This window comes from Polychytrium aggregatum (genome assembly GCF_025602895.1).
Source record: "Polychytrium aggregatum strain JEL109 chromosome Unknown BJ171scaffold_9, whole genome shotgun sequence".
NCBI lineage: Eukaryota > Fungi > Chytridiomycota > Chytridiomycetes > Polychytriales > Polychytrium > Polychytrium aggregatum.
The window spans coordinates 78,809-103,400 of record NW_026516211.1 but is presented as its reverse complement, the minus strand read 5'-3'; the positions used below and the strand labels follow the sequence as shown (position 1 = coordinate 103,400).

The window sequence follows — 24,592 nt, the reverse complement described above, 5'->3', positions numbered from 1 at the left end:
CCTGTCTCTGCCGCTTACGTTCAACTGAGACCCGACCACGGAGGTCGTTGCTGCGAGACCAAGAGCGCGTCTCGCCTATGGCCAAAGCCGTAATATTTCAGGCCGAGCTAGAGTGCGGCGGCAGCAGAGGGTAGTATCGAATCGAATCAGCAGGACGAGTTGTGTTTGTGTAATTGTTCCCATTTGCAGCGAGAGAATCGGACTTGGTGGGGCGATATGGCCGTCGGAAAGTCTTACCAGGGCCACTCGCCAAGAGACCTGATCCCTCTGATGGCGTGTTGTAACCCTGGTTGCCGGACTTGCGATACCGGAGGATGGCGTCGTCGTCGATATCTTGGTTGATATGCCGACCGAGTTAATGGACGCTGAGGAAGCTCGAAGACCCAGCGACCAGGGCCGAATACCAGGCGGCTTTTGACGATGCCCGACACCCCACACTGCAAGAGATCGGAGCAGGCCTTGCGCCTCTCGGCTGGCTCGCAATACCCAATCAGCGAGATGGAGGCCCAATATACGATCGATAACCCAGGAACTCCTTGACGGATGCATATTCAGCTTTGTCCACGTTTCAATCCCACTCACCCATGATGACCGTATCTATTCCCTCGTCTTCGCTGTTGATTGAACTTGCGTGGTATATATCGCCCGCTGAGCCGAATGGAACTGAGAGGTAGCGACTGATGTATTCAAGTCGGCGAAGCGGCAGCAACACTACTAGATCGTCACCGCACTATGCCGATCCACATCTTCCCAACAACCAACACTAGCTCGAGCTGTCACTTGATCCAATCCCCTTGCCCAGTTCGATAGAGAAGGATTTCATCTGCTGAAGGTATGGATGATTGAGAGCACGCTCGAGAAGGATATCAATGGCTTTGGTTGTGGAATCCCGAGCAGCATCAAACTGCTTCCTGGATCTTTGGATGATTGCAACGCCATGGAGAGCTTGAGGAATGATTATTGGGTTTGAAGGTCGTGACAGTCGCTTCACCATATACATGGCATCGTTATAGAGGATGAGGGCATCGTCGCCGTTTCCTTGGAGTCGACGAAGATCGCCAAGCCAACACAGTGCATGGGCAACAGAGGCATTATCGGTCGTGGAGTGGATGGTTCTGAGAAGCTCGAGTGATTTCTCGAGTTTGGATTGGGCATCGTCGAGCTGGCCGAGTTGGATCAGGTCTACACCACAGCCAACGAGGAATTCGGCCTCTTGAGCTCTTGTTGGATCGTTTGAGATTCTCGTGACAATATCGAGGGCCTCTGTGTGGTATTCGAGTGCTTTGGCGAAGTTGGATTGAAGAAAGTGAATCCATCCAAACTCATCAAGGATGCCAGCCACCGAGGAGTGCTCACGGGTACCATAGAGTTTGAGGTAAATATCAAGACATTGATTGGCATATTGGAGAGCCTGGGTTGTGTGACCCAATACTCTCGATAAATAGACCATCTGGTGGAGCATCCATGCAATATCTTCACGCTGGTTGGTACCATGGACCTTGATCTTGATGTCAAGGGATTCTTTGAGGTAAGCCAAAGCTTCCTCAAGGTGTCCTTGGGACCTTGCTGCCAGACTCATGAATTCGAGGGATTTGGCAACATCAGGATGTTGGCGTGTACCATGGATCCTGGAAGCGTTATCGAGTGAATCATGATAGAGGGTGAACGCCCTCACCAAGCGACCTTGTAGAAGTGCTATGCCACCCTTATGTATCAGGTTTGAGAATTCATCAGGGGTGGTGCTGGTGCCTTGGACATCGACCATCTGGGGTGTTGAGGATAGATCAAGTTCGGTTGTTGTATCAACAGGATGTTTGAATTTCGAAATCTCTTCGATTCTGCTGAGCGTTTTGACAACATCGGGATGCTGACGAGTGCCATAAACATGAACAGCAATATCGAAAGACTCTTGGTAAAACGCGAGAGCCTCGTCCAGGCGCCCTTGTTTGCTGGCAATATTTCCCAAATCGCTCAGGATCGTGACAATATCAGCGTGCAGGCGAGTGCCATTGACCTTGGTGGTGATATCGAGTGACTCTTGATACAAGGCGAAGGCAATGTCCAGGAGTCCTCGGGATTCAGTCATTGCACCAATGCTTTTGAGGGTTCGAGCAACATCGGGATGCTCGCGGGTGCCATAGATTTTGACCATGATATGGAGCGACTCTTGGTACAAGGCAAGTGCATCGCCCAATCGTCCTTGAGATCTTGCCACACTACCCATGTTGTTGAGAGCCTGTGCAACATCGGGATGTTCGCGGGTGCCATAGATTTTGACCATGATATGGAGCGACTCTTGGTACAAGGCAAGTGCATCGCCCAATCGTCCTTGGGAACTTGCCACACTACCCATGTTGTTGAGGGCCTGTGCAACATCGGGATGTTCGCGGGTGCCGTGGACTTTAACAGAGATATCGAGTGACTCTTGGTAGAAGGCGAGCGCTTCGTCCAAGCGTTCCTGTTGAAATTTCACAATTCCTATGCAACAGAGGGCCTGTGCAACAAGGGGGTGCTCGCGGGTGCCATAGATCTTGACTATGATGTCGATGGACTCTTGGAAGAGGGCGAGTGCCTCGCTCAGGCGTCCCTGGTCAATAAATATCATTCCAGTGTTGATGAGAGCCGTTGCAACACTGGGATGCTTACGGGTGCCGTAAGCCTTTACATTGATCTCGAGCACCTCTCGGAAGAGATCAAGTGCTTTGTCCAGGCGGCCTTGGAATCTTTCCACGTCACCCATGTTGTTGAGGATCGTGGCAACATCGGGATGCTGGCGAGTGCCATGAATCTTGACCGTCGTATCCAGGGACTCTTGGTAGAGGGCGCGTGCTTCGTTTAGGCGACCTTGAAGACTCATCACACTACCCATGTCGCTGAGGGTCAAAGCTATACCAGGATGCTCACGGGTACCATAGACTTTGATCATGATATCGATGGATTCTTGGTATAATGCAAGGGCCTCACCCAAGCGTCCTTCATCAATTGCCACTTTGCCCATTCCGATGAGGATCATTGCTATGCTGGGGTGTTCGCGAGTGTCATGAATCTTAACCATGATACTAAGGGACTCTTGGTACAAGGCAAGTGCTTTTTTCGAAAGTCCTTGCTTGTTTGCCACACTAGCCATGCCACTGAGGGTTGCAGCAACATTGGGATGCTCGCGAGTGCCATAAACCTTGACATAAATGTTTAAGGACTCTTGGAATAAGACCCGTGCCTCACTCAGGCGTCCTTGGGATATTGATACCTCACCCATATTGTTGAGGATTCCGGCAACATCGGGATGCTCGCGAGTGCCATAGATCTTGACCATGATATCAAGCGATTCTTGAAAGAAGGCAAGTGCATCGCCCAGGCGTCCTTGGTCTCTTGCCACACCGCCCATATTGTTGAGGATTCCGGCAACATCAGGAAGGTCACGAGTATCATGGATCTTGACTCGAATATCGAGTGCCTCTTGGTAGAAGGCGAGCGCTTCCTTCAGGTGTCCTTGTTTATAGACAGTTGCACCAATGTCGTTGAGAGTCGCGGCAACATCAGGATGCTCGCGAGTACCATAGACCTTGACATAAATGTCTAAGGACTCTTGGAAGTAGACACATGCATCGTCCAGACGACCATCGACCCTTTCCAAAGTACCGATATTCCTCAGAGTCGTTGCAATATCGGGATGCTCGCGAGCGCCATAGACCTTGACTTTGATATCAAGGGATTCTTGGAAGAGGGCGAGTGCTTGGCTTAGGCGCCCTTGGTCCCTTGCTACACTACCCATGTTGTTGAGGGCCGTGGCAACATCGGGATGCTCGCGGGTACCGTAGACCTTGACCATGATATCGATGGACTCTTGGTATAAAGCAAAGACCTCATCCAGGTGTCCTTGGGATCTTACCACTGCACCCATGTTGTTGAGGACTGAAGCAACATCGGGATGCTCGCGGGTTCCATAGATCTTGACATAGATATCGAGTGACTCTTGATAGAAGGCGAGTGCCTCGTCCAAGCGCCCTTGGCTATTTGCCACCGAGCCCATATTCATGAGCGTCGTGGCAACCAAGGGATGCTCGTGGGTGCCATAGAGCACTACACATCGCTCCAAAATCCTCTTGTATGCTTTCATGGCCTTGGCGAAGAGTGGCTTCTCTTGGGCCAATTTGGCAACTTGGAATTCGATATGGTGATGAAACTCCTTTGTATATACATCTGGAACTGTCACCCCGGCGTACTGATCGAGATGCTCGGCGAAGGTTTGTGCCTTGAGATCCATCGAGTTCGTCAGCCCGAGCAGTGTGTTGCCCGTTGCATCCTCCATTTCTTCGGCATTCAGATGATCGTGTGCTTGGACATACTCTCGAGCCACTTGCTGGGTGAGCGAGTGGGTCGAGTACTGTCCCTCGGCTCCACTTCGGAGGAGACCGCTCTGGACCATCATCTTGATCAGATCGGTCACTGTGGACAGGAAACTGATCAATTCCATGCATCCATGCACTGGCACCATTGATTGCACTTCGATCCACTCATAACTCACCTTCAGTCTTGAATTCCATCTTCTGTGCGATCGCTTTGATCAACTCAAACTGGATGTTGGTCGGCGCCACCAGACTGAGGGCACCGAACAGCCTGGCTGCCTCGATACCTTCATCCCCTCGCTTCATCAGCGAGTCCAGCGACAGATCCACAATCACCTTGAGCGACGACCGCGTGTCGTCCTCGCCATCCTGCAGCTCCAATGCTCCTGCAAACGTGGCCTCGAGCTCCGACAGGGGAGTGTCGTAGTTCTCGGCAAACGTCATGAATGTCTGGATGACGAGTGGATATCCGCTGATCTTGGCCACGATGCTGTCGAGGGATTTCCTGGCTTCGTCCGACACAAGTCTCTCGACGATCATTGGTGACGACGACATGATGTAGTCGAGTGTGGTTGTGTCGTCCCAGTTGCCCAGACGGAGTGGGTCATGTTTGTATCCAGGGATCTTGGCCTTGAGTGCAATGGCGAATGCACCAGGAGGCAGCGAGGCCAGCCGGGTCGTCACCACCACATCGCCGCTGAACCCGACCGACTTGGAGTGCTCAAACACAGAGTCGACCACACCGATGTCATCGACATTGTCGAGCACCAAGAGATAGCCGTGTGTGTTGGCGAGGAACTTTGAGGCATGCTCCTTGATCTCGTCAGGTTCAACTGCACCATCAAACATGTCGATGAGGCCATCGATAGCAGTGGACTCGGTCGAGCAGTTGATCCAGAATACCTCGCGGTACTGCGGCTTGATGCCGATGGTCTCGGCTTTGATGGCGAGGAGGTCTTCCTTGTTGCTCGCATTCATAATGCCCATCATGAAGAACAGGATCTGGACGGCGAGGACTGACTTGCCCATGCCACCCATGCCAGAGATGACGGCACGGCCAGTCAGGGTGAGCTGCTTGAGCAGGGTGTCGAGGTGGGCGGGATCGAATCGGAACTTGGAGTCGCAAAAGTATTTACGATGGATGACCGTAATGAGATCCATGTTGGGTGGGATGGGATGGACGAGGTTGAGGAGGCGGTAGACTCGCTTGTGCATCTGGTCGGGACGGAAGCCAAAGGACTGGATCTGGTTCACTCTGCCGAGTGTCTGCTTGAGGGGGGCAAAGGCAGGGTCGTCGGGGAGGGACACCATGTACGGTAGGAAGGGAGTGAAGTCATCGACACCATCCTTGGTCTCCTTGGTGGCGATACCGAGGGGAAGGACAGGCAGGGAGCGTTTGGCATCCTTGAGATCGAGGGCGGTCTTGATTTCAAGGACTACATTGTCCTCTTGGCCATTCTTGGTCTTGTCCTTCATCATGTCCATCGAGGCCTTGCTGAGGAGCAGGAAGACGGCTTTGCTGGTGGGGAGGGCACTGATAGAACTGGCTGGAGGGTCGCTGGGATTGTTGAGGCAGTCGACATCGTGGAAGACGGAGAGGGGTTTGCCATATCGACGGAGGGCGACCGAGGTGAGCACCTCCTTCAGAGCCTGGACAGTGTCGGCATCAGTCTGGGCACGGTATGAGAGGAACAGATCGTGGTCGGTGCCGTGGGCAGGGCAGGAATAGAGTTGGTTGCTGGTGGCGGTGAGCATAGCCGGGGGTATCGTCGGATCGATGGTGCGGAAGGTGAGGAAGACTGAGGGCTGGGCAAAGGGACGAAGCGGCCTGCTTTTAAGGCGGATGGGGATTGCAGTGTCCATACATCTGGAGGGTATCAAAGTGCGCTACCGAAACAAAAAAAAAAAAAACATCATCTGGAGGGTATCCAGCTGTCATGATGACAAATGGACTGTCTCAATCGGGACAAGGATGCGATATTGATCCTGGCGCGATGTTTGACCTGACAATCGTGTCGCTGCTTGAGGCGGTTGGGCAGGGTGATGAGCCCGCATCCGAGATGCATCGCTCCGTAGGATGTGTTCCGCACCAGTCTGAAGAGTCGGGTCAGGCAGTGCATCTGTGCTCGTCTGAGTATCACGGCTTGCTGCTTCGTGAGCACTTCGAGGGTCAGTCCATACTCGAGCATGGGCCGAACGAAGGTTTTGAACACCCTCGTCACCGTCTTGGCCGAGTATCGGCCCAGACTCATTTCGTGCTTCACCAGCTTGTCGGCGGCACCTCTAGCCTTGTGGGTGAGGTTCTGGATCTGGCGGTCCATCCTGAAGCCGTTGATGTCGACGATGGCTCCGAGGTACCGGAACTCCTTGGCGACTGGCAGCTCCTTGCCGTACAGGTACACCTTGGCATCCTTCTCTGGGTGCTGTTCGGTGAACATCACCTCGCACTTCGGGGGCGAGAACTGGTATCGATTCTCGATGCTGTGGGCCTCGCAGATGTCGAGGAGGCGCTGGGTCTGGTTGGGGCGGCAGATGAGCACCCCATCGTCGGCAAACCACAGTGAGTTGACCTGGACGGCTCGTCCTCGGGTGGTGGTTAGGGTCGTTCCACCGTCTGCCCGGAGTTTCCCAGGGAGGTCGTCGATGAGCACGCTGAACATCAGCGGGCTCAGCACCGATCCTTGGATCAGTCCCTTGTGCAGCCAGACCGGATTGGACCGACGGCTCTTGCTAACGACTTGAATCTTCACATCGTCGAACATGGCCTTCAAGAGCCTGAGGGTGATCGTACATGGGGTGCGCTCTTCAATCTTGTCCCAGAGCTTCTCCCTCCAGACAGTGTCATCGACTCGGCCCTCCTCTTGGATTACAGCGTTTCCAAAATGAAATGGGACACCCCGTTTTGAGCCATGACAAGATTTTTCTGTGACCTGAATACACCCACCCACCCATCGCAATCATGGCCAAACACAGCACCCTCGATTTCCGCATCGCTGCACTGCGACCGGTGGTCTTCACTCGGAGGCTGCCAAAGTGATCTGCTCTATTTCTTATGGCATAGTTAGACGCATGCCGTCGCATACTACGCTGACAAATGGGTTGTCCCATTTCCTCCCTGAATACAGGGTACCATCCTCTTGAGGCTTTCTCCTGCATCGCCCCCGTCTGCCATGCCAATCCGGTTGGTTTTTTTGGCCAGCCCCCGTCAGATCGTCGAGTTCACGTGCGTTTTGGAAGGCCAATGGCCACCAGACAGCCGCCTGATCGAATGCGTCCATACAATGGGCCGCAAGCCACACTTTTCACATGTGCCCGTGCCCCAGCCTCAGATCCGGGGACCAGCGCAGTCGCCGTTCGTTTATATGTGCGTCTCCGCCAGAGGACGTCCGGCGATTTGCTGCCTCTGCTCCTCCTCCTCCACACAACCCATCCAGCAACATGGCGACCGTTGACTTTACTGGCGACTGGCAGCTCAACCGCAGCAAGTCCGATGACAACTCGGTCATCCTCGAGGCCCAGGAGGTCCCCTACCTCCTGCGTCTGGCCGCATCCAAGTTCTCGCCAAAAATCAACCTCGTCCAGGAGGGCCTGAGCATCACTGAGAACATTCCTTTGCCCATCGGCGGCTTCAAGACCCGCGTCATCGTCTGCGATGGCGAGGAGCGCGAAATCAAGAGCGACCAGGGCCTCGCCTTCCTGACGGTCGCAAAGTTCACCGAGGACGGCAAGCTTAGCATCGTCAACCGCAACGAGGCCAAGGGAGTCGTCATCTCGGCCACCTGGGAGATCCAGGGCACCGAGCAGATCAAGATCATCCACGTCAAGACCCCCAAGGTCGACAAGGTCGTCAGGCTGTACTTTGACCGGGCCTGATTTCCTCTGTTGCGATCCTTATGGGTGCCCTCACCCCGCAGCCCGCTCCTCATGGCCATATCCCAGGGCTTACCGCCAACCCCAAAGAAAGGCGCCATAGTAAAATAAACGCGGGCTTCCAAAGCTCATCTGCCTCTGGTGTTCCTCCTGCTTCATGCCATTGCAGACCGCTTTGTGCGCGGGCCTCCTCCATCTGTTCTCTGCTGGGCTGACACGATGCCTTTAATCCCGCCTACAGCCGCTTCTGCGCTATGGCTGTTGCTTTTCGTGGCTCTCTTGGGGCGCCTAGCAGCGCAGGGCTTCGATCCCGTCGCCGGATGCGCCGCCAGCCCCAACCGATTTTTGGTCTGCGACCCTCGGCTTCCCAATACCACGGCTTCGTACACCGTCCCCGCAAACACAACCGTTACCATCTCCAACTGCACCCTATTCAACTGGTGGGTGCCCACAGATGGCTTTGTTCACGTCTCGCCGGCTTGATACTGACTCGCTTTTATGCCTCCCGCATCGGCCGTCTCGGGAGTCAGTCCGCGAATCGTGGTGTATGGCAGCCTGAGCTTGCTGAATGTCACCTTCCGGGGTCTCAGCACACGCGATCCGTCCAACTCGAGTCTGTTCCCGACTGTCCCTGGTGTCCAGTTCTCGGCCGATGTTCATCCTGGGGCCGTGGTGAGTATCGCCGCAAGTGCTCGAGGGTTCTTGCCAAAGCCGACTCGATGCATCCGTGGAACGCGATCGAATTGTGAGTATCGCACTGACCTTCGTTTCCACGCCAACTACTTTCTCCAAGCTCTGGGTTCGGTCCGGTGGCTCAGCGTCGATGAGGGCGGTGGCGCTCCGAGGTAATTCCAGATGCCCCTTGAACATCAAGGGCCTTGAGTCGTCGCCGTTTCTGACTGCTCTCTCGCAACAGATACCATATATCTCGACACCACCCTCGTCAAAGTCGACCAGAGTGCATCTCTCTCGGCCCATGACTTGCACGTTTCCAACGCCATTCCGCTGAATGCGGCGATTGATGCGCACCAACTTGGCGTTGTGGTAAGCATAGACCTTTTGAGGCAGTGCGCCGCCTGCACATGCTGGGATCAAGCCAAGTCCATTAAATGTTGCTGCCTCGACAAAACCCATGACCGCCCTCACCGACATCGGATGCCCCGCCAGATGGTCCTCTATGGCGAAGTATACGTGAACATCACAAACTTCTCGGTCCAGAACATCTCAACAAGCTCCAAAAATGGCGCTGCCGTGACCTACTGGGGAGCCATCAATGGCCAAGGCACCATGAACATCACTGTGGGATCGGTCCGGAATGTTGTTTCGTCAGGCGGCTCCTCGGTCTTCTTTGGAACCCACAACGCCAAAATGTTTATGACGAATTTCAGCTGCTCGGCGCTTTCTGGTGGAGGTTGTGTCTATCTCGAGGTCGGATCGGTCGGTATACTCACCAACTTCCACATCGCCAACAGCCACGCATCGCTCGGCATTGGCATTTTCACTGAGTTTGCGTTGGTCAAGTGGCTGGGAGGATCCTGTAGGAACCTGATCGCCGACACCTGGGGCTGCTGCGGTAAGGCGATGTTCAACATCACAAGACGGACAGATTGCGCATTGAGTCTAGCAAGCTATGACCAACGGCGTGTGGACACGTTGGATGAGCTGAATTGATGTGAGGCCCCTGTTCGGCAGCCAGCCGGCCGCCATTGCGACCCCTTGGGGCTCGGCATGATGCTTATCAAGTCGCTCCTGATGTGCAAACCCGCTGCAGCGTCTGCGTGATGTGTACCGTAACTGTGTTTGCCCCGTTCTCAACCCACAGGCTATATACAGTCGCCCTACGGTTTGGGTGGCTTTGTGAATCCATCGATTGTCCAGGACGTCATGGTCCGAAATGTGACTGCCCAGACAGGCGGCTCATTCTTCCTCAACATCAATGCCGAGGTGATCTTCAACCGCCTTGATGTCGAGGGATCGTATAGCACCCAAGAAGCCGGTGTGTTCTATCTTTGGCAAGGAGACGTGATGAAGGTCTATAACTCAATCTTCAACACTGTGTTGTCTGGAGGGCAAGGCGGGTTCGCATCCATACAGGAGCTGTCGATTGCTACTTTCCAGAATGTCTCGGTATATTCCAGCACATCCCAAGGCGACGGCGGTGCAATTGTCTTGACAGACTCCAACAGCACATTGATTGACTGTCGTTTCTTCAACACGTCGACCCTAACCGGCATGGGAGGTGCCGTGTTTTCGTATATAGCCTCTCATCCCAACCGCCCCAATACGCTCGCCGTCATCAACTCCACAATCAACACGGCTTCCACCACCGAGACCGGTGGCTGTCTGGCCGTGGCATACGGCGGCCAGCTCGTGCTCCAAGATTCTTCTCTAATCAATTGTGTCGCGACAAGCGGCGGAGCCATAGGTCTCATTGGTACTGATCCAGTCAGCCGATGTAATCTAACTTTTGCCGGCATCAATTGGATCGAAGGCACGACAGCAAACAATGGCGGAGCGCTCTATGTCAAAGGCACAGGCGTTATAACCTTTCTGCCTGGCGGCAGCACGACGTCGATTGCCTCAAATGCCAGTGCCAACGGTGGCTTTATCTTCCTTGGTGGCCAAACATCCCTCATCATCAACCATCCAGTTTATTTTGGCGGCAATGTTGCTGAGCTCGGCAGCGCGTTCTATATCGTTCAAGGAATGGATCTGACGATCAGCCATCCGCAAGACAACTTGCGCGGCTCTGGCGATTTTTTTGTTGTGAATCTCCCGTTTGCGCTCAGCTTCCAGCAGCATCCTGCATACAGCTTTCTCTCATCCGAGCTCGATATGAAATCGGAGCCGATGTATCTGAGGACGTCAAACCAGAACTGGACAACCCCCTTGCAGAGTATCGGGCTGAGCTCATTGATTCCATGGTTTGCAGTCGAAGCCATAGACGCCTTCGGAAACGTTGCAGGTAATACCACACTTCATCGGGTAGCTGCTATTTGAACAACTGGATGGATTCCTCCATCGTCGTCACCGCTGGTCGGCAGAGATTCAAAGTCGCAACCAAGTGCCGCTGAATCACCAAGGCAGCCTATATCGATTGCTGGAAATGGGCTTCCATCTTCTCAATCATCTGATGCTCACTGTGCCCGGTTGCAGATACAAACTTGGCTGCGCCTGTCATCATGGTTATCCGTGCGACCAATGGCTCGTCCTGGGTCAACTCCAATTCAAATTTGACCGTGCCGCTGTCTGGCGAAACTACCAAGGCCATCCTTACGTCGTCCAAGTTGGTCAACTTCACCGATCTGGCGATCCAATCCGGCATCGGAAACTACAGTATCATCGCAGCACTAATATCTGGTATTGTTCCCATCAACGGTGTTGAGTCATGGCCACTTTTCAATGTCACGGTCGATCACGGTAAGTTGGTGGAGTCTGCGGCGCTGGCATTCATATTTCATCACAGGTCCGGCCTCACAATACAGAGTATCGGCTGCAATGGTGCATAACTTCTTTCAGCAGTTGACTCGGGTTTGTTCGCCTTGTCTCATTTACCCAACTGAATATCGACGATTCTAGTGTGCGAGGCTGGATATGGAATGGTGGCGTCAGGAATATCCCAGAATTGCGTACTCTGCAGCAAGGGAACATACTCGATCGCGGCCACCAAGCAGCCGTGCTTGGCGTGCCCAGATGGTATGATATGAATCCGGAAGGCACCGAGAACAGTGTTGGATATGTTCCTAAGCTGATGTCGTTCTCGGATGTGGTCCGCAGGCGCTGTCTGCCTTGGTGGATCCGGCATCAAAGCCATGGCAGGCTACTATCAGGCATGTATATTTGCAGTGTATCATGTGGCTGGAGCAGGGCTAGATGCGAATCATAGCGAATCATAGCGAATCATAGCGAATCATAGCGATGATATGGTCTTGCCCTATGACGGCACCGTCATCTATTTCATCTGTGCACTCGACTGAACTTTGCCGACCCAACTCTTTAGTCGATGGACAGTCGTGGGCAACCGTACTTTCAACTTTGTCCACTCCCTCAGTCGTGCTGTGTTAGCGGGGGTAAGTTGAGCGACAGCGTTGAATCGTCCGAATCGACAAATCGGTTGATATTGATGTTTGGGCCGATACAAATGCTGAGGCAGATATGGATGTCGATACTAATGCGTCTACTACCCCTCTCTGTGCATTCGAGTAACAGGTTGCGCTCGATCGGATTCGGACGTCTGCTCGGCGAATATGGCCGGATTCCTGTGTGCGGATTGTGTGGCGTCTGTGAGTGTACCACCCGATATCGTGCTTCGAGTATCGAGTGCTGTGTTACGGTTTTATGGCTGATTGGATACTGTGCATACGAATGCAAATCGGGCTGAAACTGCAAGAGCTACTATTGGGGATACAAATGTGGTAAGTATCTGGTATTTGTATCGATATTCGGCATGGTCCGCCCTCGAGCATATATGCACTGAGGCTAACAAACGGCTGCGCGATTTATACCTTGATAGTTCCATACAACCCAGAAGAATCTATACACTACGCGGTGTATATTGTCTTGGGATCGATTGGCTACATCATCTGTACCATTCTGGTTCCTCCAAAGCCCCTGCGATGGATCAACGAGTATGTACACACTTATTATTGTGCATCGGCAAGCGATCCAGGATGCCATCCGACTCCGATACCCAGATCGATGGCTTTGCTAATATATCTACGCTCAATGACTTTGTTCCTACTTCATGGTAGCATCTGGTTTTTCCTTCAGGTCGGTCTTGATGCAGTCTCTCGCGAATACTCATATGTCAAGATCTTTCGTGAATACTCCAAGCTTGGTGAACTTGATGGCATCAAGCTATTGTCCAATGATGAGCCAGTTTGAGGCTGTGGCTCGATCGGGGCCTGGCTATCCACTGAATGGGAGTCAGTTACTGACATTGTTTGTTCGATTTCCTCAGGCGTGCTCATTGATGTCATATGGATCCGATGACTGGATGACCTATTTGCACATATTTCGTGTATGCTACTGCGCGACTCGAATTGTGGCTTACGCGCCAGGTCATCGGCAGTAAGGGCCAAACATCTCATCGAGGATCAATTTTAATATGCATTTCGCTTCATCTTGCTGCTTTTTTCAGTTCGATCTGGACTTTCCGGCATCGGCAGCTCTTGTGCCCTTGTCTGGCTCTCTCAAGGGGATGTTCAAGTGAGTGTTCAGTCATGTGCACAACTCGTTGTACTTGAATGCCTCGGATAGGACTTTTCCTTGTGAACTGTCGATTTATCTGACATGTATCACTCTCCATGGTAAGGTACACATGGGTCGCTCTGCTTCTTGGCCTCGTCGTGTTCCTTAACTTGTTTGTGCAAGTAGTCGATGTGCTTGTTCCCGGCATAGCGACCACACCACGCTTCTGGTGCCACGGACGATCTATAAAATCCGCCCTTCGGGTAGGTGCTCGCGATGATGGAGCAATAGGAAATGAACTCCTGCCTCAATCAAGTCTTGTTCCTCTCCGCCAATACCAAGATCTCTTGGCCAGTATCGGTCCGTGCCGTACCGTATTTGCTGCATAAACTGATTGCATCGCCTCTTTACTTCAAAATAGTGGAGTACCCTGCATCTGGTCGAAATTTCATTCGTCCCCTTGATAGCAATGTCGCTTTGGATAGTGAACTGCGTGTCAGTGACGCTTCCGAACGGGAATCGATCGCTGTTTATGCGCTCAAGCCCATCGGAACAGTGCTTTACGGGAAGCCACGTCACAGCCTCAGCCATCGCAATCACAGTCCTTGCAATCACCATCATCGTCTACCCTCTTCTGATATGGTTCATCGGAAGAACTTCGATGAGGCTGCGCCTGCAACAGGCCGGGGCGCAAGCAAGCTTCACCAACGCAGCTTCGTTTCTGGATTTGATATACTACATGTTTTTTTCAGAGCTACGGGCGAAACATGCCTGGATCTTTGTTTACAGTCACTTTAGTAAGTCTCCAGTGCTGCTTTGGAGTGAGAAACCGAGGTTCTGAAACAAATTGCTTTAGCGAGTAGCTCTCCGAAGGCTGCTTCGGGCTGTGGTGCCTGACCGTTTGACTCTCCTCAGCCAGAGCCATTCTGATTACGATTGCGTCTACTGCGACCAGCAATGCCTATCAAACTAGCGTGATACTGTTCATCAACAGCTTTGTTCTGCTGGTTCCGTACGTTGTACTCAGCCCCTTTGCAGTCTCGACAAGGAACCTGTTGAAAGAAGCCATCCTGATGAGTCTATGTGCCGTCGGGCTCCTGAGATCATGTTCATCAATCATCCAGTTCTATGCGCAAAACTTGGAGGACCTCGACGACTTCCTCAGCATGTTCTCAGTCGACAACATCCAAATATTTGTGCTCATATTCATGGCGGCGCCTTTTTGTACGCTATTCTCAATCCAATTTCTGGACTCACGGGCGGGCAAAGCGCTGGTGGCAAAACTCAAGGCTGGTCAAGACGATAGGAGCGATGAGCACTCCATTAGCAAGTCTGGCGTCGGTAGGAGACTGGACGATATCGACAAGGACCGATGTAACTTGAAGGATCCTAAAAAAGCGACAAGCTTGGATGTACCGGCGCTCACAGCGCATGCCGAGACGATTGAGCGGCGCTTGAGCACACGCAAAATCAAGATTAGGGATGCGGATCCCCGTAGACGCAGCGAGTGAGATGCACCCGCAAGAGTCCGACTCTGAATACGGTCGATCCCGAAGATGCGTCACGCCCTAGAACTGAGCCGATGGCTATTCGATGTGAAGCACACTGCATCGTGGCTCAGTTCAAATGAGAATTATAGTGCTAATACACTGCTCTTGGATTGAGCTACGTGCTTCAATCATAGATCGATACTTCCTGTAGAGCAAGGCTATGGCTGACCACAGCCTGGATAGCCATTTGGGAATGAATCCAATGGATAGGGATAACAAACTGTGCATTCGTGATTGGCACGCCGGACCAACCGGACGGGGTCACACTCTGCTCTCGTATCCTGGGCACGCATTGCTGAAACTCGGGCCTGCTGATCCCAAGCGCTCAGCTGCGGGTGTCGCACTTGACCCGCAATATTGGCCGCCCAAGGAAAGAGACTGCAAGCAAGAGCAATTGGGACGACCATGACAGCCATTGGCTCGTCCACGTCTACATGCTTTTGGATCGTGGCGGCAACTGTTTGGGTGCTCGTTCGCAATGCTACGGCATTGTTTGATCCTGTTTCCGGATGTCTTGTAGCGCCAAACCAGACGCTGGTGTGCAGCAACACGATTCCAGACATGCACGATACATTCACTGTGTCATCGGGCAGCTCGGCTTCGATATCCAACTGTATCTTGGTGAACTGGTATGTACGGCGCCGGTTTCGGCCCCGAGTGCAGCAACAGGGATAGTGCTAGAATCGTCAGGGACACATGCAGGTTTTGGGGCGAGATACAGATCACGACTGTTTTCCGAATGCTTAACAACTAAGAAACTGCATTTCAGTCCGCCAATTATCGTGTATGGCAACCTGTTTCTGCGAAATATCACCTTCCGTGGATCTGGGAATCGCGATCCCACGAATGCCACCCAGTTCCCGTCGATGGCAAACGTGCAAAACACCGCCGAGCTTCACCCAGGGGGTGTCGTAAGTCGCGATTTGTTTTCGCGGGTGGCTTGATTGTATTTGGAGGGTATCGCGGCGTCGAGTCTTTTTCGCACGGTGTTGATAACTGGGCTTGTTCACCTCAGCAACATTTTCAGCGGCTATGGCCCATTGATTAATACGATCGTGACTGTTTTGCTCCCTCGGGTCTCCGCTCTTGTTGCCATCGCCGTCGGAATTTGGGATGTATGTGACGATCACACTGACTCGAATTCCGCTTCACTCATCAACCAATACTCGGCGACGGACAGCTCTGGATCAAATCTGGGGGCTCGCTCACGATGAACACCGTCAAGTTTTTGGGTATTGTTCGAGCCTATCATGTGCTCCTTGAGGGGTCTGAACCTTGTGGGCTCGGTAGCTGTTGGTCCCGAGATTCTCTTCGCAATAGCCCGCGTCGGTTAACCGACTTGCTGATTCGTCGCCGCCCAACGACAGATACATTATATCTCGATGTGACGCTGATCAAGGCTGACGACGGCACCACTGCGACGGGCAGCGATCTGGTATTTCACAACTCTATCACTCTCAGCCCATCTATCGATAGCCATCAACTCGGGGTCGTGGTAAGCTATGGATTTTTCCGGTCTGTCTGGTCCGTGTGGTCCGTGTGGTCCGTGTGGTCCGTGTGGTCCGTGTGGTCCGTGTGGTCTGTCTGGTCTGTCTGGTCTGTCTGGTCCGTGTGGTCCGTGTGGTTCGTGTGGTCTGTCCTTCTCCGTCAAGTTGCAAGTCTAGAGGCACTGCATCCACACGGCTCTAGCTGCAAATGAACCCGATGTTGCAATTGAAAGCGCTTTGGACTTACCCTTGCGTGCCATCAGATGGTGCTGTACGGGTCGTTCAACATCCAGCTCTCGAACCTGTCGGTCAGCAACATCAATACAAACTCCATGAACGGAGCTGCAATCACATACTGGGGATCAGCATATGCCCCCGGGATTCTCACCATCAGTAACGGGAGAATGAGCAACATTGCATCCAACACAGGAACAGGCCCGATATATGTGACCAACTTTGGCACGCTTTCCCTTACCAACTTTACATGTCTGAAGACCTCTGGATCTGGAAATGGTGGATGTCTCTACTTGGGATACGGCTCTGTCGGATATCTATCGAACGTGCATGTCATCACCGCATCGGCATCTAACGGAGGAGGCATATACATCATACAGTCGATCCTTAGATGGACAAGAGGGAGCTGCATGAATACCCTTGCGGTCGCTTGGGGTGGATGTGGTGAGTATCGTTGCCTACAAACGGCCTGCAGTGGTAGATGTCTCATTGTCCTTGACATGACTCCACGCCACCGGAGATCTTCCACGGTTGTTGCTTCGTTGATGATGGTTGGCATCATCTTGGGGATCAGCTCATATTTTTCAAAGAGCAGGAACCACTTTGCACACAATTCGACTACCACTATGTTTCTCGAAATCGGACACTGACTATAAGCGCTCTCGGCAACTGTGTGTCTGGGCGCGCCGTCGTATCCTTCTCAGCATTTTTCCAGCAGCCGTTTTCAGCCAACACCTCGTTCAATCCGTCCGTCTTACAATACTTGACTGTCACAAACACTTCATCCGACACCGGCGGGGCATTTTTTCTGAATATGGGAGCACAGGTCGACTTTGACAACATCTACATCAACGAGTCCTCCTCCGCCAGCGAGGCCGCGGCGTACTACCTGTGGGCATCCAACATGATAAGGCTCTTCAACTCTGTTGTCTATAACAGCAATAGTGCCGGTAATGCCGGACTAGCATCGATTCAATCTCAATCATATATGTATATATACAACGTCACTGGGATCAACTGCACGTCGGCGACCCAAGGCGGTCTTTTCGATATTGGAGACTCGTCAATTGATGTCATCAACTCGACCTTTGAGAACAGCCAAACGGTGTTTGGTGGCGTCGTGATCAATGCCGTAGTGAGCTTTCCCAACAACATCACTACTACGCACATCATCGGCAGTTCGTTTACGAATTCTTCGGCCACTGCCTCAGGAGGATGTGTGTTCATTGGTCTTGGCGCCATGTTGGAGTTACGCGACTCGGTTTTCGACTCATGCAGCTCACAGCTCGACGGCGGGTTTGCAGAGATCATCACCTACACTCCGTTCCAGCCTACGATTGTTGCTTTGTCAGGCAGCAACGTCATCCGTCAGAGCAGCTCCGGTCGTAACGGAGGCGCAATTTTCATATATGGACAAAGCATCCTTGCGTTCTCAGAAGGAGGAAGCACACTGATGGATGGAGTGAACGCGCAGTCCAGTGGCGGATTCGTGTACGCAGCTGGGGGCCCGCAGCTCTTCCTCAACCATTCCGTCACAGTCCGAAACCCGATCTCCCCATCCGGAAGCATGCTTTACATTCAAAACCCAGCCACAGTCTCGCTCGAGCGACCTACAAGCCTCGTTGCTCCAGAATCGGGCGAGGTTTTCATCGCAGATATTGGATTTGCATTACAATTTCAGCTGCAACAGACCTATCAGTTTCTATTGGAAGTTGTCACGTTCAGGTCCCCACCCATGCAGCTGCGCATCCAATCCCAGGATATGAGCACCAATACGATCGTCGTTGGACTGAACCAGGAAATCCCCTGGTTTGCAGTCGAGGCGGCCGATGCTTTCGGTCAGACCGCAGGTGGGAGTTCATTCCAGACAGAAATCGCACGTTATAGAGTCAAGCATTCTGGCTTGTGGCAGTGTCCTGTCCAAGTCACCATGGTCACTTTCGGCGATGTAATGTGCACGATGCGTCAAATCCGACGCTGCTGCTCATTCAATTCAGCCTGGAAGGCACACATATTGGTTCTTCATCTGATCGCATACTGGGTCCACAAGCCGAACTAACCTATTGAACTTGCACGCCCCAGCACAAATGGTCAACTCTCCTGTGATTATATACGTGGACGCAGTCCCAAGCCAGAATATCTCCTCTGCCACCGCAGTTGCTGTGAGTGGAGAGACCACCAAGGCCATCGTGACGGCTTCAAGGAGTGCAAACTTTAGCTATCTGTCCATCGTCAACAACCACGGAAACTTTAGCATTGTGGCGACAGCTCATTCCGGTGTCACGCCCTACAACAACCAGCTATCGTGGCTGTTGTTCGATGTCGTGGTTGAGGACGGTAAGCATGAGGACCACTTGAATGGCTGAGCCACTCGTTAGCAAACTGTGTGAGCTATCCAGTCGACTCTACATTGCTGGACTTGGCCTAGTTTGGCTCGGTTCGGTGTCGTTCAGGTATGGATCCATCATTAACTTTCGCTATCTACGATCTTGCTCGAAATGTGGACATCGCTAAACTTGCTCAGTTTGCCAACCCGGATACGGAATCGTAATCGACGATGCCACCTTGCGTCAGGAGTGCACATTTTGCGAAAAAGGCACATATAGTATCTTGGGGGCTAGTGCCACATGTGCGGCATGTCCAAAAGGTAGTATGTCTCGGATATTCTATCCGAATATCCGATGTAGTCTGGTCACTCAAGCCTTATGCCCGCAAACTGCCTAACCTCATTGAAACCTGTCAAACAGGTGCCAACTGTGCCGGCGGGGCCGATATATCCGCCCTTGCCGATTATTACGAGGTAGGTTAGGATGTCAAGTATTTCGGCTTTTGCGCAGGTGGACATGCAGTCCAATAGGCATGAGAATGAATAGGAAGTGCTGCATACGCTCTTTCCACCGAGTTCACATCCTGAATCCTTCATGGATGTGAACGATGGATAATCGTATTTCCCCATAGGGCGCCATCTGCTTGATATACAACACTCATTCGGCTGATGCATCCTTCACCCTGAAATCACTCGCAGGCCACAAGCACCTCTGGAGCGCTGTATTTCCAGATTTGTCCCGTTCATGGGGTGTGCTGTGTCAACGGCGGTAATGGCTTGCCCGCACATCGGCCCCGCTCCAGTTTCGTTTGTGTGAGTGACGAGCAGCGACGATCACGCATCGTTAACACCAACACATCAACCGCTCAACTCTCATGTTGGCTAGCGTGCGCCCTGAACGCCACACAAATATGTGCTCCACAGTCCATTGGGTATTTGTGCGCATCCTGCGAACCAAACGTAAGTCCGCCATGTCATATTATCTCGCCAGAGTGCCATCGTCCGGGCCGCTCTGCTGATACCACCTGCAATCTCCAGTACTACTTTTGGGGAAATGAGTGCGGTAAGCCCTCTGCCAGTTCTTTGGCATGTTCCGCGGAACAGAGCAAGTGCCGTTGCATATCACGACCTGTCTCCAAATTGAACTTGCCATCCGATCTTTGTCAGTGCCTTGGATCCCGCACCAATCCGGTCTATTCATAGCCATCATCCTGCTGGCTACGATATTCTATATTCTGTTCACCATGGCCGTACCGCCTTCGGTTGTGGTTTGGATGAATGAGTACGTGCTCTGGCTGCTCGGACGCACTGGTACCGATGGGGAGGTTGTCAAGGCATGTGCAGATAGCTGACTGTTGTTTGGCATACACAGCCTCTTGTTTTTCTTGCAGGTGTGCATCTCTGCCCTCCTCGAACACCAGAGTTATACGGGCGGATCGAGTGGCGCGGATGGGCTCTGTGGCTGTGGGATCATAGAATCGTTGGCTGTGTAGTGACTAGTCGGTACTGATTTATATAGGGGACCGCTCTCACCTCAGCAACATCCGATCGATGGATGCTCTATCTCCGGGCATTTAGCGTGAGTGCGTTGAGCCGCATGAGCGAGTGATCTCTCGCGTATGGCGGCTGCAGTACTACAAGTAAGCAAATGCTGATACATGAATCACCGAGGCTAACACACTGAATCGGACACGGGAGCAGCTCAACTTTGACATTCCGACCTCGTTCGCAATCCTGCCCGTGTCGGGCTCGCTCAAAAGTCTTCTCAAGTATAGTACCTTCGGCCGCAGAGTGTATTCGGAATCGATTGATCGCGCACGGGGTGGATAGATAGACTGTGCGCTGGTGATATCTTCCAGCAGTGCAACTGACGACTCGCTGGTCTCGGAATCTTGAACCTTGCGCAGGTACCTCTGGCCTTTGGCCATCATGGCGATCATGTCCATCATCTTTGGAGTCATGAACATTGTCGATATTTTCTTCAAGAACTCATCCTGCCAGCCGCGCAGACTCTTGCGTGGGCGATCATTCAGGACATCTGTATACGTTGGTATCGCCCGACTCGGGTTGCAATCGTTGCAGTGACCTCAAACAGATCGCAGCTCCCGGGAGGCACCTTGTGTTGGAGCCACGATCCTCCCTGATGCGCCTCGCCTTCGTACCTGCTCTTCCGTTCTGGTTAGTTAGGTTCCTCACTGACTTTACATCCGTTACGATCGAATGGTTTTCCTACCATCTAGTGGACGGCGTTGCATCTGGCCGAGCTGGCCTACTTTCCATTGATCAACATCTCACTCGACGCCCTATCGTGCACGAGTGTGCTGTTCCCAGACGGATCGCGGTCGCTGGTGATGCGCTCAAGCCCATCAGAACTTTGCTTTGTCGGGAGACATCTGTTGATCGCTATCGTGTCGGCCATCATCAACGTCACCACGCTTGTGGGTCTGCCGGTCTTTTTTTGGTTCCAGGCTCGCCGATACAAAAGGCGGCAAAGACAGGGGCACTCGAACAAGGATGAGGCCGCGGAGCAGTTTGCTTTGGACAAACTGGTCTACATGATGTTCTTTCATCACTTCAAGCCTTCGTTCATGTGGCTGTTCATCTTCGACTACATGGGTGCGTAATGGTCACAAATATCCACCATATGACCGCATGGTGCTTCCCGAATGCAGGTGCACTCGACGAAGATTCTACTCGCGTCGATACGGACGTGCTATGAGGTCATTGCAAACGGAACTGAGCTGATACAGGCCCTGTTACGTCGGTGTGGATCGCTTGCTAACTTGCGTTATTGTGGTCGGCATTGTCACTCTGCAGGCAAAGCCTTGCTCATGGAAATCGCCGTTTGGAGCGCCCAGAACCAGTTCCAGGCCGGAATAATCATCTTCCTGGGGTGCACCTTTCTGATCCTACCGTATTTGATATGGTCGCCGTACATGCACACGCTCGAGAACCTCTTCAAGCAGACCATCTTCATGTGTCTCTGTGCCGTCGGAGCGCTGCGATCGGCCGTGGCCTTGCTCAACTACCTACCAACCTCGTCCTCGGAGATCACGACCTCGTTCCTGGATCCCGGAGCCATGAACTGGGTTGTGGATGTGTTCATGTCGATCCCGCCGGGCACCATCGTGCTATGGTACCTGATCAACGAGTTCGAGAGCATCAATGCCAAAATCACGGCGATCTACTCACGCCGCCTGCGAGCCCCGAGTCTCAAATCGATGCCAGACTTGAGGGGTCGTCTTGGAAGGCTGCGGGATCGAAGCGGCTCAGCGCTGCATATCAATCGGCCTGAACAAGATGGTCAAGTACCTGCTGTTGCGAATGCGAATGCGTGATCAACCAACGGGCTGGCATGAGTGGCGGTCTGGTTTACATTGCTTATCAAGTGTGGGAACAACACCGAGCAGTCATTCGCCAAGGCTCCAAGGCTCCAAGGCTGACGACGTTGCGGCCAGGGCTCCAGTCTCCTTTCCCGACTCTCCTGCCTCTTGCTCGTATTTGCTCGAGCAGCAAGTTGGGATAGCTGTCATATTACGTGAAAATACTTTAAGCGTCCAAAATGCTCAGGGACCGAGATCAAGTCAGCAATCCTTAAAATAAAGAAACAACGTACTGCATGGAGCTGCATGGCCGAAACAGCGAAACGGAAATGAACTGGAGAGCACCAGATCGACCAAAAAAGGGAGAGAGCGAAAGGACAAAGGCGAGCGAGCGAGCGAGCGAGGAGCAAGACATGGGGGGGGGGCAGTTGTGGCATGTAGCATATACAGACAAGTCATCAGCCGAAGTGCGTGGCAGAGCGTCAGGGCCGCGGCAAGGGCACGCATTCATTCGTAAACCTGCAGCCGATGACAAGCGACAGGAGCGGCTGTGACTCGCGAGGGTATGGTGGCGACAGAGGCAGTGTCGATTGAGTGGCAGTGTCAACAACGAAGCGGCAAGTCCTTCTGAGTCGTCATGACCTGGCGGGCCCTCAAAATGGAATGTTGAAAGAGATGCCGTTTTTGCCGGCTGTTTCCTTTGATGCAAAGCTCTGGATATCGTCGGATCGGTCCTTGAGGCCGAGATTGGCAATGTCACCGGCGAGAGGGGCCAGGCTGTTTTCATTGTTGGTAGTTTGGCGAGAAGCCATCATGGTGGCGTAACGGCCCACCCGCGAGCGCTTGCCGTGGGCGCCGGCGTCACCGCTGCCCTTCAGAGCCTCGACCTCTCGCTCAAGCTCCATGTTCTTGCGTCGCATTTCCTTGTGCTCCTGCTGCAGCATTTCGTTTTCCTGAAAGCGGCAATGGTTTGCAAGGGTGAGGAAGCTATTGGGATTCACAGTCGATAGGCCGTTGGAGTGGCCACATCCGTCTTCCCTAGGCAGAGCACATATGCGCCCTTGGCTGCAATCGAGATTCTCCCACCTCTTTGAGTTGCTGATTCTCTTGCTTGATCTGCGTGAACACGCGAATCTTTTGCTTGGGGTTGTTGTGGCCAACGAGGTCGCTCTGCATGGCAATCAGGGCCTCCAGCTCGGCTTTGCTCATGTTTTGTTGGCGAATAAGCTTTCTGGCTTCCTCCGAGAGTATCTTCTCGGCGCTGTCGCGGACAACCCGGGCTTCCTCAATCTGCATTTGCATTCTGGCAATTGTAACATCGAGAGAGTGAGTCGATATTCGTCAATACGGTGGGTGTATTCGATGAGGCAGAGGCTTGGAAGAGGGCTGTGGGCTGTGCATCTGTGGCCAGCCAAGCGAGTGCGCCGCATCTGCCCAACCGCTGTGTACTTACGAGCTGACTCTATCCTTGAGGGCTTGGTTTTCGGCGCTGACGGCCTTCATTTTGCTTTCGCAGGTGTTCTTTTCGACCTCGCACAGCCGAATGGCCTCGCGCTTCTGGAAGTCAAGAACCTGGCATCGCTTCTCGCTCTCGGCACACTTTTGCACGGCTTCGTCGCGCTCTTGCCTGTATGTGTTGACTTCTTTCATCTGGTCGCGCATGCTCCTGAGGACCTGCTCGCGCTTCATGGACTCTTGTGTAGCCCGAGCATAGTCGCTTAGGGCCGCGGCCTTTTCCTGCTCGAGCTGCGTGGAGTAGGCGCGTAGGTGGGTCTCGCGCTCATCGTACTCGTGCTTCATACGAGCAATGTTCTTTTCGGCTTCTTGTGTGAACTCGGTGAGGGCTCGGTCGAGCTGCTGGTTCTGGCCTTGAGCCTCCTCGAGGCGCTTCAGGGTAGCATCGTGGCTCTGTCTGAGCTCGACAATGAACGAGTCTTTGGCGCTGAGTTTGGCTTGGTGGCCCTCCTGGGTGGCTTGGAGCTGGAGTTGCATCTGAGCCAACTGTGTGCTGGCCTGCGAGAGCTCGGTGCGCGCTTCGGCGATCTGGCTCTGGTGTGTGGTGCGCAAGGTCTCGGTTTGGGCCTTGAGCTCATCGACAGCGCGCAGGTGTGCGGCGCGTTCGGCATCCCAGGTCTGGCGATCAGCCTTGTGGCTGCTCTCCATGGCCGAGATCTGGCTCTGGTAGCGTATCCTGGCCTTCTCAGACTCGGCCATGAGAGCGTAGCCGCGCTCATTGTCGTGTCGGAGGCGGAGGACCTCCGATTCA

The 24,592-nt window shown here is 53.1% G+C and overlaps 7 protein-coding genes across 7 annotated transcripts; 5 read left to right on the top strand and 2 right to left on the bottom strand.

Moving 5' to 3' along the window:
* Positions 1 to 664: 664 nt before the first annotated feature.
* BJ171DRAFT_439714 (uncharacterized protein) lies at positions 665 to 4,063 on the bottom strand. The gene has a single exon (XM_053108030.1). It carries the CDS (start codon positions 4,034 to 4,036, stop codon positions 764 to 766), a length of 3,273 nt encoding a protein of 1,090 aa, XP_052968906.1. The 5' UTR covers positions 4,037 to 4,063; the 3' UTR covers positions 665 to 763.
* Positions 4,064 to 5,415: 1,352 nt separating this feature from the next.
* BJ171DRAFT_494887 (uncharacterized protein) lies at positions 5,416 to 6,333 on the top strand. Its single transcript, XM_053110055.1, has 2 exons — positions 5,416 to 5,636; positions 5,667 to 6,333. Exons 1-2 carry the CDS (start codon positions 5,484 to 5,486, stop codon positions 6,030 to 6,032), a joined length of 519 nt encoding a protein of 172 aa, XP_052968905.1. The 5' UTR covers positions 5,416 to 5,483; the 3' UTR covers positions 6,033 to 6,333.
* A 1,301-nt stretch (positions 6,334 to 7,634) lies between these two features.
* Positions 7,635 to 8,370, top strand: BJ171DRAFT_494884 (uncharacterized protein). Its single transcript, XM_053110054.1, has one exon. It carries the CDS (start codon positions 7,653 to 7,655, stop codon positions 8,217 to 8,219), a length of 567 nt encoding a protein of 188 aa, XP_052968904.1. The 5' UTR covers positions 7,635 to 7,652; the 3' UTR covers positions 8,220 to 8,370.
* A 468-nt stretch (positions 8,371 to 8,838) lies between these two features.
* On the top strand, positions 8,839 to 10,094 carry BJ171DRAFT_494883 (uncharacterized protein; the record flags this gene model as incomplete). Its single annotated transcript, XM_053110053.1, has 6 exons — positions 8,839 to 8,888; positions 9,010 to 9,061; positions 9,133 to 9,260; positions 9,384 to 9,888; positions 9,938 to 9,941; positions 10,043 to 10,094. Coding segments are annotated over exons 2-4 (649 nt in total), but the record flags the coding sequence as incomplete, so codon positions are not given.
* BJ171DRAFT_307341 (uncharacterized protein) lies at positions 9,636 to 15,059 on the top strand. Its single transcript, XM_053107038.1, has 15 exons — positions 9,636 to 9,888; positions 10,039 to 11,181; positions 11,373 to 11,636; positions 11,796 to 11,912; positions 11,994 to 12,046; positions 12,217 to 12,286; positions 12,426 to 12,499; positions 12,607 to 12,631; positions 12,730 to 12,844; positions 12,968 to 12,986; positions 13,177 to 13,236; positions 13,357 to 13,424; positions 13,531 to 13,669; positions 13,828 to 14,203; positions 14,322 to 15,059. The coding sequence occupies exons 2-15, from the start codon at positions 10,101 to 10,103 to the stop codon at positions 14,915 to 14,917; spliced, it is 3,057 nt and encodes a 1,018-aa protein (XP_052968902.1). The 5' UTR covers positions 9,636 to 9,888; positions 10,039 to 10,100; the 3' UTR covers positions 14,918 to 15,059.
* Positions 15,060 to 20,137: 5,078 nt separating this feature from the next.
* On the top strand, positions 20,138 to 21,532 carry BJ171DRAFT_494877 (uncharacterized protein). The gene is made up of 6 exons (XM_053110052.1): positions 20,138 to 20,285; positions 20,376 to 20,394; positions 20,523 to 20,582; positions 20,705 to 20,772; positions 20,911 to 21,162; positions 21,234 to 21,532. Exons 1-5 carry the CDS (start codon positions 20,248 to 20,250, stop codon positions 21,086 to 21,088), a joined length of 363 nt encoding a protein of 120 aa, XP_052968901.1. The 5' UTR covers positions 20,138 to 20,247; the 3' UTR covers positions 21,089 to 21,162; positions 21,234 to 21,532.
* Positions 21,533 to 22,311: 779 nt separating this feature from the next.
* On the bottom strand, positions 22,312 to 23,238 carry BJ171DRAFT_307314 (uncharacterized protein). The gene has a single exon (XM_053107037.1). The coding sequence runs from the start codon at positions 23,111 to 23,113 to the stop codon at positions 22,598 to 22,600; it is 516 nt and encodes a 171-aa protein (XP_052968900.1). The 5' UTR covers positions 23,114 to 23,238; the 3' UTR covers positions 22,312 to 22,597.
* Between the last annotated feature and the right edge of the window lie 1,354 nt (positions 23,239 to 24,592).

What these genes read in the sequence shown, in the direction of transcription:
- BJ171DRAFT_439714 (XM_053108030.1), bottom strand. Translation starts at nt 4,036, where the DNA reads ATGAATATGGGCTCGGTGGCAAATAGCCAAGGGCGCTTGGACGAGGCA.
- BJ171DRAFT_494887 (XM_053110055.1), top strand. Translation starts at nt 5,484, where the DNA reads ATGGATGACCGTAATGAGATCCATGTTGGGTGGGATGGGATGGACGAG. An exon ending in TTGAGGGGGGCAAAGGCAGG is followed by an intron (nt 5,637 to 5,666) that starts GTCGTCGGGGAG and finishes CATGTACGGTAG; the next exon opens with GAAGGGAGTGAAGTCATCGA.
- BJ171DRAFT_494884 (XM_053110054.1), top strand. Translation starts at nt 7,653, where the DNA reads ATGTGCCCGTGCCCCAGCCTCAGATCCGGGGACCAGCGCAGTCGCCGT.
- BJ171DRAFT_307341 (XM_053107038.1), top strand. Translation starts at nt 10,101, where the DNA reads ATGGTCCGAAATGTGACTGCCCAGACAGGCGGCTCATTCTTCCTCAAC. An exon ending in CGCCTTCGGAAACGTTGCAG is followed by an intron (nt 11,182 to 11,372) that starts GTAATACCACAC and finishes GCCCGGTTGCAG; the next exon opens with ATACAAACTTGGCTGCGCCT. An exon ending in GTCGTGCTGTGTTAGCGGGG is followed by an intron (nt 12,287 to 12,425) that starts GTAAGTTGAGCG and finishes TTCGAGTAACAG; the next exon opens with GTTGCGCTCGATCGGATTCG.
- BJ171DRAFT_494877 (XM_053110052.1), top strand. Translation starts at nt 20,248, where the DNA reads ATGGCCGTACCGCCTTCGGTTGTGGTTTGGATGAATGA. An exon ending in TCTATCTCCGGGCATTTAGC is followed by an intron (nt 20,583 to 20,704) that starts GTGAGTGCGTTG and finishes ACACGGGAGCAG; the next exon opens with CTCAACTTTGACATTCCGAC. An exon ending in TCGCTCAAAAGTCTTCTCAA is followed by an intron (nt 20,773 to 20,910) that starts GTATAGTACCTT and finishes AACCTTGCGCAG; the next exon opens with GTACCTCTGGCCTTTGGCCA.
- BJ171DRAFT_307314 (XM_053107037.1), bottom strand. Translation starts at nt 23,113, where the DNA reads ATGAAAACAGCCTGGCCCCTCTCGCCGGTGACATTGCCAATCTCGGCC.